The sequence below is a fragment of the Carcharodon carcharias genome, chromosome 28 (assembly GCF_017639515.1).
Source record: "Carcharodon carcharias isolate sCarCar2 chromosome 28, sCarCar2.pri, whole genome shotgun sequence".
Classification (NCBI taxonomy): domain Eukaryota; kingdom Metazoa; phylum Chordata; class Chondrichthyes; order Lamniformes; family Lamnidae; genus Carcharodon; species Carcharodon carcharias.
Genome location: NC_054494.1, coordinates 21,874,637 through 21,889,609, shown reverse-complemented (window position 1 = coordinate 21,889,609; position 14,973 = coordinate 21,874,637). Strand labels below are relative to the sequence as shown.

The following is a 14,973-nucleotide window of genomic DNA, read 5'->3' as shown; positions in this document are numbered from 1 at the left end:
CATTTTCAGGCATTTGAAAACATCTGGAATAAAATAATAGTGCAAGAGATGGCAGTATACAGGAATTATTTTGTTGGTAAGATTAGCCATAATGTTAAAGATGGGATGTTTTCACAAAAAATTTTCGTGTTCAGTTTCTAATGACATTCCGCTTTCTTGATAGAAAATTGCAGGAATGTTGATCACATCAATTCTTTATAGTTTTAATTCAGTTGCCATTTCACCCCAGCTCTTGCAACAATCTTAACCGGTTAGTTATCCATAGAATTTGTTTTGTTAAATAACTAATTTGAGCTTACAGTTGTTGTTCTGACATGTTGTAATAACATGTTCAGATGACCAGTTCTGAAATTCATTTTGTTAAGAAAAATCATATGATTAGCAGGTCGGGGTGACAGGAGAAAGCAAATTTCGATGTGTGGCAGCGCATTTTTTTTTCCAAAAAATGAATTTCTCAGGGAAGAAAATTAGAGATGTTTTATTGCTCAAACATCTTGCTGGGCAGTTGACCTCAAGGCACTAGGTCCTGTCATTCAGTCTTGAATGTTGTGCCCCACTTTTGGAGAATGACAAGTTTGGATTCCAATCTTTTAGCTCTACTGCTGGTCTGTGCACTCCTTGAGCAGGAGTTCCCTGCTGGAATTGTTGAAATCCCCCTAAAATATATTGCAGATACTTTTTATGCTTTTAAAATTATTCTCAACTGAAATTCACATACTATATTTCTGCTTCCTATGTCTAGATGCATTGGAACTGATTCATATTTGTCATCATTTTATTTCATTGCTAAATACATATCCCATAGGCCGGTAAACCCAAATCATCCCATAGCCAAGAGGCCAGACTGGTGCTGTTTTCCAGACTGTGTCAATTGAGCTGTCTATTAGAAAGTATATGTAATTTTATTTTCTTTTAATTGGCCCTCCCCTGTTAGTTTTTTCAAAATGTCTCCTCCTGAAACCCCCCCTAAGGTTCAGAAGTTGCAATATGGAATAATGCTGGTGTGGCGTTGTGGTTGAACACTAGGCTATCATTAAAGATTCACTGTATTTAAAATAGTTTGATGTCAAAGTTCAAGGAAGCTTATGGGATAGATCAAGTTAGTTGGTAGCACTTGTGAAACTTGGTATGGTAAATAGTGACTATACTATATGCAAGGAATAACAAAAAAGTATTATGTTTATTTAATTAGTTGTTACCCAAATCATCCTAATACTATTCCCAAAAGGATTTTCTTGACTTGGCTTGATATTGTACAAGGATTCCTGCAGCAATTAATAATCTGCAATGTGAGTCATCATTTGACTCAACAATGTACTTACTAAGCGATTCATCAGGAAAGAAAATCGATTGTTGGATCTAGAGAGCTCAGGGAGTTTTAATAGTAGGTTCATCCAGAGTATCAAATTTAATATGTCGGGTGAGAGATATATTGGTTAGCAATGTGATCTGTAAGAATTGTTCATTTGAGACAGTAGTGTGATAAAATTACTACTTGCCTTGAGTTTCATTTACTGACAACTGAATATCAATTCAGCTTTAATGTTGAGTGAGCCAGCTGTCCCATTGCCTTTGTTAATATTGATAAATAAAATTGCGAAGTCCAACTGACTGTGTCTGAGCTGTAGTTCTGCGGTAGCAAGCGGGAAGTCAAAGCAAATAAGACTGAAGTGCATTTTGGATGATTTTGCACTCAAGTTACAGCAAATTTGACATCATTCACCATGAAGCAGGCCTTTTCATTGCAATTAATATATGTGCAATACAGGAGTTCAGATAGTCCAAATAAATCACTAGATTAATTTTTAAAAATAGAATTGTTCACAATGACATTGAGAGAATGATAAAGTCAGCAGTGACTTAAATCCTATTTAATAGCTGTAGTTTTTGACTAGGACAGTCACAGGTTGCTCAAATAAATTGAAGTGTATTCATCAAACAGGCAGAAATGTGAGTCACTTAATAATACACAGCAAATAATGTTTGGAATTGCCTGCAAGTGGTTGTATGTCCTTGCATTTCACATCTTTACAAGACATCATTGACATCATTGTTAGCCTTCATCATGCAACACTGCACTTTATTTTTCTGTGCAGTAGAATTGAATAGCCTGACATTGAAGAAGGAAGGTATTTATTTTTATTTCTTAGAGATAGTTATACTCTAGAGTTGCCATGGAAAATATTGTTTTGCTTAAATAATTCATTTCTCCAATGTAGAGTAACAAAACATGGAAAAGCATATAAGACATTAACAAACCTCAAGCAAGATTTGAAATGAGGGGGATTTGATTCCCAACATGGAAGTGGATATGTAAAATTGACTCTAATGTCATCATTCAGATTTCATTAAAGTTTAAATGTGGATATGTGACATTCCACACTGTACCCACTTGAACTGTGAAGAACATTTACTTGACATAAACGATATTTTTAGAATTTGTTTTCAAACTTGTGTATGGAGAAGACATATTCAGCTTTATAATACTGTTGGTGAGAACGAATTTCAAATGATGGATTAGGATCATTGCACTATAAAGTGAACTGACTTAGTAAGATTTTTCTCATACAGAATACTAAATAAGCCTAATACCAACATTGCACTTCTAACTAAAACAGTTAATGATGTGTTGAAAATGCATGTGGTTAAAAACAAATGAAAGATAAATTAGTACGGTACTGGATTGAATGATGGAACTATAAGTATATTCTGCTGTGACACATGGAGGTGATTGGTCCATGAAGTGTTTTCCTTTTTTTTTCACAGCATTTGGACATCACTGGCTAGACCAGTATTTATTGTCCATCCCTAATAGAAGGTGGTGGTTAGCCGCCTTCTTGAACCATTGCAGTCCATGTGCCCTAGTTATACCAACAGTGCTGTTTGGAAGGGCGTTCCAGGATTTTGAACCAGCAACAGTGAAGGACTGTTGATATAATTCCAAGTCAGAATGGTGTGTGGCTTGGTGGGAAACTTGCAGACAGTGGTGTTCCCATGCACCTGCTGCCTTTGTCCTTCTAGATCGTAGGGATCATGAGTTTGGAAGATTCTGTTGAAGGAACCTTGGTGAGTTGCTGCAGTGCATCCTGTAGATAGTACCACTGCTGCCACTGTGTGTTGCTGGTGAATGGAATGGATGTTGAAGGTGGTGGATGGGTGCCAGTCAAGCGGGCTGCTTTGTCCTGGATGTTGTTGAACTTCTTGAGTGTTGTTGGAGCTGCACTCATCCAGGCAAGTGGAGAGTATTCCATCACACTCCTGACTTTGTGCCTTGTGGATGGTGGCCAGACTTTGGGGAGTCAGAAGCTGAGTTGCTCACTGCAGAGTTCCTAGCTCCTGACCCTGCGCTTGTAGCCACAGTATTTATATGACTGGTCTAGTTGCTAGTCATTGGTAACCCCCAGAAGTTGATAGTGGGGGATTCAGTGATGGTAATGCCAATGAATGTCATGGGAAATAGTTGGACTTTCTCTTGTTGGAGATGGTCATTGCCTGGCATGTGTGGTGCAGATGTTATTTTCCAATTACTAGCCCATGCCTGAATGTTGTCTGCATGTGGACACATTCTGATTCAGTATCTGAGGAGTCGCGGATGGTGCTGAGCTTTGTGCAATCATCAAAAGATCACTTTTAATCTTATGACAGAGGAAGGTCATTGATGAAGCAGTTGAAAATGGGTGAGCCTAGGACACTACTCTGAGGAACTCATGCGGCAGTGTCCTGAGACTGAGATGACTGACCTCCAACAACCACACCCTTTGTGCTAGGTGTGACTGCCAATGAGTGGGGCTTTCACTTCTTTCCCCCGACCCCCATTAACTTCAGTTCTGCTGGGGCTCCTTGATACCACACTTGGTCAAATGCTGCCTTGATGTCAAGGGAGGTCACTCTATCTTGAGTTCAGCTCTTTTGTCCATGTTTGGACCAAGACTGTAATGAGGTCAGGATCTGAGTGGCCCTGGCGGAAACCAAACTGAACATCAGTGACCTGGTTATTGCTGAGTAAGTATTGCTTGATAGCACCATTGATGACCCTTTCTATCACATTACTGATGATTGGGAGTAGAGGGGCGGTAATTGGCCAGTTTGGATTTGTCCTGCTTTTTATGGACAGGACATACCTGGGCAAATTTTCACATAGTCGAGTAGATACCAGTGTTGTAGCTGTACTGGAACAATTTGGCTAGGGGTGCAGCTAGTTCTGGAGCCCAATTTTCAGAATGTTGTCAGGGCCCATAATCTTTGCAATATTTAATGCCTTCAGCTGTTCATTAATATCATGAGGAAGGAATCGAATTGGCTGAAGGCTGTCACCTGTGATGCTGGAGCCCTGGAGGCCAAGATGTATCATCCACTCAGTGCTTCTGGCTGAAGATGGTTGCAAATGCTTCAGCCTTGTCTTTTGCTCTGATGTGCAGTGTTCCTCCATCATTGAGGATGGGGATACCTGTGGAGCTTCCTCCTCCTGTTAGTTGTTTAATTGTCCACCACCATTCACAATTGCATGTGGCAGGATTACAGATCTCACAGGTTGTGGGATCACTTAGGCCTGTCTATCACGTACTGCTCCTGCTGTTTGACATGCAATAGCTTCAGCAAGTTGACACCTCATTTTTAGGTATACCTGGTGCTGTTCCTGGCATGCCATCCTGCATTCTTCACTGAACCAGGGTTGATCCCCTGGCTTGAGGTAATGATAGAGTAGGGGATATGTCAGGCCATGAGGCTACAGATTGCGATTGTATACAATTCTGCTGCTCCTGATGGCCCACAGTGCCTCATGGATGCCAATTTTGAGTTGGCTAGATCTGTTCAAAATCTATCCCATTTAGCTTGGTGGTAGTGCCACACAACACGAAGAAGTGTATCCTCAATATGAGGAAGGGACTTCATCTCCACAAGGACTGTATGGCAGTCACTCTTACCAATACTGTCATGGACAGATGCACCTGTGGCAGGAGATTGGTGAGGATGTGGACAGTTATATATTTCCCTCTTGTTGGTTCCCTCACCACCTGCCGCAGACCCAGTCTAGCAATTATGCCCTTTAGGTTCAGGCCAGCTTGGTAAGTACTGGTGCTACCTGGAGACTTCATGTGGTCCAGAATCGGATGTTGAGGACTCCCAGGGCAACTCCCTCCTGACTGTGCTTCCACCTCTGGTGATGGTGATGCCGGGGACATTGTATGGCATGATTCAAAGAGTATGAATGTGTCAAGCTGTTGCTTGATTTGTCTATAGGACAGCTCTCTCTCTTTTTGGAATTTGAACCTTGGTCCCCAGAGCGTTAGCCTGGGCCTCTGGATTGCTGGTCCAGTGACATAACCACAACACCACTGCATCCCCAGTAACATACCGTTTAGTTTTTAGAGGAAGTAGAAAGATGTATTATAGAAGCTGTCGTTAGGAAATTAAGTCAGATTCTGACGGGACAGATCGTGCATAATCAGTGGAAGGAAGTCTTGACGGCTGAAAACCTGTTTCTAGTTCCATTCTATCTTGCATCTTAACTTGGCCTCGTTTCCATCAGTCCAATTTCATTGTTGCCAATTAAATGATCACCCAGTGAAGTCACATGCAGATATTCAGTGGTATGTGATGAAACAATTTTTTTTAAATGTCAGAAGTGTGTTAAAATATATGTAGAACACAGCTCTGATTATTAGTTACATTTGTGATTGTTCAAAAGTTGATGAATTGGAGCTGATGCTGCACTTTGGGTTTTGTTTTACAATTGCTGGGTTGCAACTTGGAAGTAAAATCTGACAGAGTGCACATCAGAGACCTTTTATGCATAAGTGAAGAAGCAATGGAAATTCCTTGAATGTCACTAACCCAGTGCAAGAGTGACTAATCGATACCAAATAACTTGCTGGAGCATATTTTTGGTGAAGACACTCAAACGTTCAGTCTCAGCTGGTAGTTCCTCCAAACACTTAAAATAGTGGGTATTGATAGATGCATTACATAGCTAATTGACTATCTTATAGCTTTGAGTAAAGGTATTTTTTAAGAATGAGGTTTTTTTTTGCTCCAACTTCCTCCTTTTTCTGTGCTAAGTACTTCCCCTGGCTGAGATAGCTGCAGGCAATCTGCTCTCGGGTTTACAGGAGCATTAGGGACAAAAGCAGGCCATCCAGTATCACTTATGAATAATTTTCATAAAGCTAGACTTGATTTCAGATGTGTATTTTTCACAATATTGGTACAGCAACTTCATGACACTAAACTCCATAATGTTAGGTGTATGGAGTGCAGTACAGGATGGAGTAGAAAATGAGTATTGCTGAAAAAGGACACATTGTCGAAGTTTTTCATCTTGTCATCAGGACAATTTGTAAGGATACGAAATGTAAAGGGAGCAACAATTTATACTACATGAGAAGAGAGTGCTGATTGTGAAGTATAAATCTCATCAAGACAAAAAACTTCAATGTGTCTTTTTTTCAGCAATACTGGAGTAGAAAATATTGATTCTGTCAGAGACTAGCATGTGCTATCATGTGTTTCTCAACATCATGATGTGGCAATAGTATTCTGCCCAATAATCAAGATATTTCTTCGCCTGACCATCTGAGCTTTAAGCTCTCTACTTGTACTGCTGTTACACGTATTCTAAATTCAGAGCTGTTGCTCTGGTGTATAGGTTTTACACCATCTGATCAATAAACCATGTAAATGTTCCAGTTGTTCAGGAATTAAAGAAATATCGTTGCATTAGTTTTCTTGAATTCTAATAGTTTTTGTATTAATGACCTCTGACACAGAGAAACAGGAGCAGGACATTTAGCCCCTTGAGTCTGTTCTACCGTATCACAACTGATCTGTATCCCAACTCCATTTACCTTCTTTGACTCCATATCCATTCATACCCTTGTCTTGCAAAAGCCCACCAATCCCGAATTTTCAGTCATTAATTGAAGTAGCATCTGCTGCTTTTTGTGCGAGAGAGTTGCGCCCTTGTATCATCCTTTGTGTGAAGTGTTTCCTAACTACTGAATGGCCTGGCTTGATTTTAATGTTAAATCCCCTTGTCCTAGATACCCCTACAAACAGAAAATGTTCCTCTCTAATTATGCAATAAATTACTTTCAAAATGCAAAAACCTCAATCCTATCACTCTTAAGCTTTCATGTTTTGAGGAATACAGGCCTAGTTTATTAGGTCTCATAATTTAACACTTGGAGCCTTAATAACATTCTGGTGAACTTGCACTGCACTCCTTCCAAGGCCAGACAGTATGGCATTTCTCAAGTGCAGAGCCAAGAACTGTATGCATTACTCCATGTGTAGTTTAACCAGGGTTTTGGGTAGCAAAACTTCCTCTCTTTTATATTCAAGCCCTCTGTATATAAAGACGAACATGCCATCAGCTTCCTTAATTATTTTTGGTACCTGACCATTATATTTTAGTGATCGATTTACACAGACACCAAAATGTGTTTGAAACTCCAATGTTCCTCGCTGTTCACCATTTAAATAATACTTGGATCAATACTTTTTTGATGCAAAATGATAGCCTCACACTTAGCTGCGTTAAAATCCTTCTGCCACAGTTTTGTCCACTCACTCTTTCAATGTCTCCTTGTAGTTTATGCTTCCTCCTACCTTACTTACTATGTCACCAATCTTTATGTCATTGACAAACTTAGATATATAGCTTTCTATTACGTTATCTAAGTCATCAATAAACATGGTGAATAGGTGAGGCTCCAGCACATACTCTTGTGGGATATAAGTGACTTCCTTTCAATTCGAGAACACATCCATTATCCCTGCTCTGTCTTCTACCACCTAACCAATCTCCTAGCCAGGTCAATAATTTGCCTTTAATTCAAAGTGCTTTAATTGTGGCTAACAGTTACTTATGTGGACTTATATCCATGCCTTCTGGAAGTCCATATAAATTACATACACCACCTCCAAGCATCCCTTCAAGTCACACATCATCCTGACTTGGAAACATCTCACCATTCTATCATTGTCACTGACTCAAAGTTCTGGAACCCCCTTACCTAATGACATTCTGGGAGCACATTCACCACACAGACTGCAGAGTTCAAGAAGACAACCCACCACCATCTTCTCAAGAGCATTCGGGATGGGCATTGACACTGGCCTTGCCAACAAAGCTCACATCAAATAACTAAATAATTAAAAATATCCATTGATATGAGGAATTAACTTAAAAATCTAGTTAGGTTCATTAAACATGACCTACCCTTTACAAATCCATGTTGGTTCTCTAATCAGCTCAAATTTCTTTAAGTGCTCAGTCATTCTGTTCTTAATTATATAACCCAATGACTTCCTCACGGCAGATATTATACTAACAGGTCTATAATTTCCTGGTTTCCCTCTGACACCTTACTTTAATAATCAAGTTGCATTTACAATTTTCAATCTAAAGGGACAATTCCTGAATTGAACTTCGGAAAATTTATGGCTAAAGAATCTGCATTATCCTCACCTACTTCCTTTAAAATCCTGGAAATTGTAGTTTTTAGTGCCATTAATTTTTCTAATACTTTTTGCTTGCTTGTGTTAACTTGAGGAAATTCCAGTCCCTAATTCATTATTAAGTTCCCTGGACTATCAGGTATATTATCCTATTCTTGTACTGTGAAGACTGAAACAAAGTATTTATTCAGCAAGTCAGCTGTTTCCTTATTTTCATTAGCAATATTACCCACATCTGTTTTTTAAGGATCCCACATTACCCTTGACGATTTCTTTCATCTAATATGAACATAAACCTTTTTCTGGTAATCTTTATATCCATTGCAAGATTCTTCAGTAGTATCCTTATCTAAAGTAATGCTGAATATAGCTTTCAGATCTGGCAGTGGTAGCATGAGGATTGTCACCTTTAACAACAGTAAATACCTTTATAATATGAGCAATTATTTTTCCATGGTATAGTGCATTCTGGGGTCGATTAGGCCACTGTAACTTTGTTTGGGTTTATAAGGTGCACAATAAACTTTCCACAGAAATTTGGCTTCAATTTTCATATACTGTAAACTAAACTTTTTATGAGCCAGAAATCCCTGGAAATTTTTTAAACAACTATCAGGGTTGCCAACTATCTCAATTTATGATGCATATGATTGTTTAGTGTATGTTTAATCTCATTGTTTAAACCTTTTGGTCTACTTACTTTCCGAATTTTTTTTTAAAGTTGGCACAAAAGTTCACCTGAGCAAAGAAAGTTAATGCATTGGAGTAGAATATTTTTTTCCTGCTCTCATGGCCTAGCACAGTATTGACATCACTGTTCCATTGCCAGGTGCAAACCAAATTTCCCTGCACCCAAAGTGTGCTTTAACCCCAGCCCAAGTGCAGCCCCTGTGATACCAGTGTGACATATTTTCATTTCTGATCTGTTGCTGTCATCTCTGAGTGAGGTTGCCAATGTGTGAAACTCCTCAACCTATAATCAGTGCGTTGCCAACTCCTTGTATGCTCAGACTTACTTAAGACATTTAACTGCCAGCAAAAAGAAGAGGCCTTCATCTTATTGGCCTGAGTATAGAATATAGGATTGATTGAAATCTGTGTTCTTGCAATGATTAGAATTATATTCCAATCTGTTTTACCAGCAAATCAGTGTTGAATTGCTTTATATGTAATTGCATAAATAACAGAATACTGTTACTGTTTGGTTAAAATTAGGTAAACAATAGATATCCATTACTAATTTGGAGATTAATGGGTGTGTGCTCAAAAAACAATTATATTAAAGCTATATAGTTGCATCTGGAACATGGAAAAATGCCTGATATGTCCACAAAGCACGTTAATTGGCTTTTTCATATAGATTCTTGTCCACAACACAGACTATTTCATCCTCTTCCTTTCATCGGACCACATCCATATCTTTCTACTCCCTTAAGTGTAGCACTATTATTTAAATCTTCTAAATACTTAAGAGAGAACTTTAGGCCACTTTACTGTTTGAGCTGAGATTTAGATTTTTCTCTTATTTCAAGAGCAAAAGCTTAGATCCTTACTTTTCAGTATTCCACAGACACCAAAACCCAGGAATTACAAAAAGGGATTGTGTTGGGAATTAGTTGTCAGAACAGCTAACCTCAATCATGGCTTCAACATTATACCCAGTTGAGTCTATGTGTAAACATTGACATATGCTAACCTGGACAAGCTTATGTACCAGTCAGTATGGCCTAAGGGAACTGTGCTTTTTAGGAAAAAAATTATATTCTAATTTCATAATGTAATCCAGTATTTTACTTTTTAAACTGTTTCTTTTTGATAAAAATTGAAAATTTAAAGCAAAAGGAACAAATCTTTACTGTATCTGAGCAGTGGAGCACTTGTTAAATTAATTGGCTTCAATAAATAGTGCCTCAGTATACCTAGATTGTAGTGTTATTTTCAGCAGTCTCAACAGCACTTTATAATTAACTGCTCATTTCTTTTGCAGGAGGCTGCCACTTTTGCTAGAGAACAAGGCTTTGAGGTGAGTTGACCCTCAATTGCACACTAAACAGATCCTAAAGGATTTTGCTGATAATGAAGTTCTTTGGACAGTGATTGATGTGCTATTATACTCTCCAGTCCTTGCAGTTGTTACTATGGTTACCTGGCAGTCATCCTGGTTTCTTTGTTCTGCCAGCATGATATATGACGCACTGTGCTAGGCCTGTACCCAACATCTCTTACAGATGTTATTCACTGAATTTTGAAAAGGCTCTTGGGAAGTTAAGAGGTTGGGCACTGGTTAAGGCTTCCTTTGCAGATAAGGTGTCTGTCATTTCAACTATTAAATAGCAACATCTTCCACTTAATTTTATTGTATGAAGGTTCTTTTGCAGGCAGAGCAATTTGCAGAGTATTGCGGAAGAAAATTAATACCAATGAGTCACTTCCTACTTGAAAGAAGCCTGAAAGGCTGAAAGTGGTTCTCTAAGAATGCACAAAAGGCATAATGTAAAGTGAGACAGATGCCTTTTTGGTGGTTATTTAGGGTGAAATCATTCAGTAATATGAATTATGTTTGACACTTATTTTGGGCATTTGTCCACATAATGCCCTGATCATTGGTACATTCAACTACAGGTAACAAAAATATGCAGCAACGGATTTGATTAGCTTGGGGCTGAACATAAAATAAGCAATAAAATGATTAGTGGCTCTGTGATAAATTGCTATTATTCATGATTGAGAAAGGAACTGGAAATAATTTAACAGTATACTATAACTGCAGAAATATTCCATTAACAGAACTGGATCACAGATGGACATTGATTTTAGTTTAGTAATATGAAACTACTGTCCTGAAATATCATGTTTGAAATATATTCATCTATCATATTTTCATCTTTTTAAAAACTGAAGTCACACTGTTTATGCAATAGCTGTCACTTTAAATAAAATGCTACTTACAGTCATCTTCCTCATACACGTTACTTTAATTATGAACATGTGTGCCTGTGAATTTTTTTAACTTTATTATACAATGGTTCCTCTCTGAAAGGTTGCCTTTGGGAATCTAACACACTTTTTAAAAAACAATGTACATGCGGCTTCTCAGTCCAGTGTGTGTTGTGTTATTGAATGTTAGAGTGAAGGAGTAGTGTGTTTAGCAGCTTATTACTATTGCTGTACGCATAGGAATTGAAACGTGGGGTTATAAAAATGTCAACTCTCTCTTGTTCCATTATGTGTATTACCATATAAACTCAAGTAAGAGTCGATCTCATTTAAAAGTCAACCCCCACCTTTGGCCAGAAGATCTTTAATTTTTCATGTACCTCGTGAAAAGACAACACCCCCAACTCGGTCCAACTCAGCTCATTGCCCCACTCTGCGTTCAGAGTAACACAGCAGAGACCAGGACTTGAAGCAGGAGTTTTCTGATGTTTCTGCATCAGCTCTAGATCACAGAGTGCAATTTGACCACTGAGATACCAGGGAACTTTAGTAAAAGTTTAATTTTTCATTGAAATTACGGAGATAAGATTGGAACAAACTACAGTGTGTGTGTGCACCAACCTAAGAGATAGCTCTTTGGAGTAATAGCTGGCTGTGTGAACTGGGAGCATCAGTAGTTGAAAGTAAGCCCCTCAACAGTATTGCCTGTGTAAAAGTTGACCCCTTAACTTTTTGCCTAAAAAATGGGTCTCAAAAATTCAACTTTTAGACAAGTATATACAGTATTTAAATCTATAGCCTCGCAGCTAAGTATAATTCTACAGAAAAATACATGTTTTGCTGTTTTAAAAAAAATGTCAAACACCAATTGTCTGGAATGATAACTTGAGGGGGAAAAGCACCAGAGGACAATTGTCTTATCATGTCAGACAACTATGATTTTTGGCTGTTGAAAATTAGCTCATAAAATTATATATAAGCAAGTAGCTCTAATTCAAGGTCACAGTAAAGGAAATTATGACTGAAATTGTTTGGTAGTATTATTGATTCCTGCATCACATTTGTTACTTGCACAGTCTTTTACTGCTGTAAGCAAGAATAATAGAATAAATGATTAAATTGCTGGAGTGATTTCTGGAGATAATGTTAAAGTGGAGATATTTTTAACAGAGGCTGATTCCTCGATACCAAATTTTTGCAACTTCAGTTTTGGCCATTTCAGTAACCTTAAATATTTAAAACCCTGCCAGTGTATTAATCATTACAGCCTAAGTTTGAATCTTCCTTCAATTACTATTTGAATTTGGCATCTGCATTGAGGAGGTTTTGTGGAATGAGAGTACTTCCTTCTGATGGGAGGAAAAAATCATCTGAGTGAATGATGATTTTGATTGTTGAGGGCTGGTAGTTTTCATTTTAGATAGTATCTTATGGAAAAGAATGCTTGAAGGTGGAAGAGGAGAGCAGAGAAATAATATAAATATATAGCAAATGATCCATGATAGATGGATAATTGGGCAACATCTCAGTTTATAAATTACTGTGGCATATTGGTGATAAAATAATGTTCACTAATTCTCCAAGCAAGACAATTGACTTTTTAAAAAGTGCTAGTCGTGAAATGTGAGCTATTAATTCACGTAATCTTGAATTAAATGCAAACAGCATGCGTTCTCATTAATCTATTAGAGTTAGCACATTAATGTACACTATCTGTCTGACCCATACTTGCAGTATTTATGCTAACCATTATCATGTACAGTGACTGGATTAAGTTCTTGAATTGATCCAAATGTGCCTAAATAAAATTTTTACATGACCCCATTTGCTTTGCTGCCAACAGACAGAAGATATTAAAGAAATTGCCAAGAAAGCACGGGGTTTGCCAAAAGTGAATGAAAAGCGTCAACGTATTATAGTTTTCACACAAGGCAAAGAAGATACCATTGTGGCCACAGGTAAACCTGATGGTGGTAAATAATACTTCCTTCGTCTACTTTCATTTGTTGCTCCTGAACAAAAAGTTCAATTTTTGAGTTAACCTCCTGTCACAAGAGGTGAAGTAGAGAGAGGCAGGAATGTGGCAGTGTCAAACACAAAGTAACAAAAACAGAAATGATTAATGTTTAAAGAATTGCAGTGCCTCAGGAGAAGCTTTGTTTTCGAATAGAAATGGAACTCTATTGCTTCAATTTTTTTTAATTCACAACAGCAAAATGGATGTCAATAATAAAATGAAATTAGAGATTTTCTTTTCCCAAAGGCACCTTTCTAATACTGCATGATCCTTCATTTTGTCTGTAATTCATACATGCATAGGGGTGCAATCATTCTCTTGGCTCGGAGTGTTATGTTAAGTCATTTAATAATGATTAAGGACATAAAAATGCTTGGCCCATAGGGCAAATCTCAAAAGAGATGCCAATTTATTAGTTTTTTTTTACATTTTAGTTCAGACTTCCTTACCTGCTGGCATTAAACCGTTTAATGAACACAAGAAGAAGAGAGCTGTCTTTAATTTAGCATCTAGTGACACTGCAGAACCACACAGGGCATAACTAACACACTTATTAAACCACTAATTAGGCTTATTGTGCTCTGAACCTTACAGTCTAGATGACTAATAAATGATCACTGGTAAAATTGCAGGATTTATACAGCCATGTGTATGAAGCAAAAGACCTCAATTTTTTTGTGCAGCTTAACAATCCCAAGCAATTAAACCTCAACAATGTGCTATTTGTGCCTTTTTGCTGAAGTGAATGAACATAATTTTGAAACAGTTGTGTGATATGTTAGGGTAATAAAGATTCATCCAAATAGAGCACCAAGTATTGGATACTTGATGGAATTCAGGACATCAAATGCTGCTTTCCAGCATCATAGTGATTTTGTAGGCCTATTTGACAGCCGCTGAATGTATATATAATTGTTATTTCTTTCCCTTCAACAATGAAATAGATTTTCTGATTAATTACGTTTGTACCAATAACTTTAATAGTACCTCATAATAGTAACATATATTCAACTATCAATATTTTTCACTGTGATGAAATAAAGTTAAAAATACTGTCTCTGCCTACAAGTCAATAAGGTCCAGTTTCAATCACAGGTTACAATGAATTAACTACTACCTAGCATGTACAGGACAGAAACAAGCCATTTGGCCTAACCACTTCATGTTGGCATTTGTGCTCCATTTGACCCTCCTCCCATCCTTTCTTATACAACTTTATCAGCATATCCCTCTATTCCCTTCTTCATCATATATTTCTCTAGCCTTCCCTTAAATGCATCTGTATTATTCACCTCAACCACTTCCTCTGGTAGCAAGTTGTTTTTCTGAATTCCCTATTTAATTTCTTGGTGATTGTCATATATTGGTAGCCCCTAGTTTTGTGTTTCCCACAAATGGACACATTCTTTCTGTTATACTCTGTGCTAGAGAAATAGTGAGGATATTAAAATTCACACAGCACCCCTGGAGCAGGATGGAGAAGTTTGTTCATTTTTCCTGCTCCCAGTCATTATCCAGCAGTATTTGAAGTGGATGTGTTCGGACTTTGGGTGAGAAAA

At 37.8% G+C, this 14,973-nt stretch overlaps 1 protein-coding gene across 3 annotated transcripts in view; it reads left to right on the top strand.

Annotated features, from left to right (window-relative positions):
* LOC121270828 (adenosine kinase-like) overlaps nt 1-14,973 on the top strand; it is a 227,159-nt gene that overhangs the window by 176,267 nt on the left and 35,919 nt on the right. For all 3 annotated transcript variants that reach the window (XM_041176305.1, XM_041176304.1, XM_041176306.1), the window contains exons 8-9: nt 10,448-10,483; nt 13,241-13,355. In XM_041176305.1, coding sequence (XP_041032239.1) covers nt 10,448-10,483; nt 13,241-13,355 — 151 coding nt within the window. The remainder of the gene's footprint in view (nt 1-10,447; nt 10,484-13,240; nt 13,356-14,973) is intronic.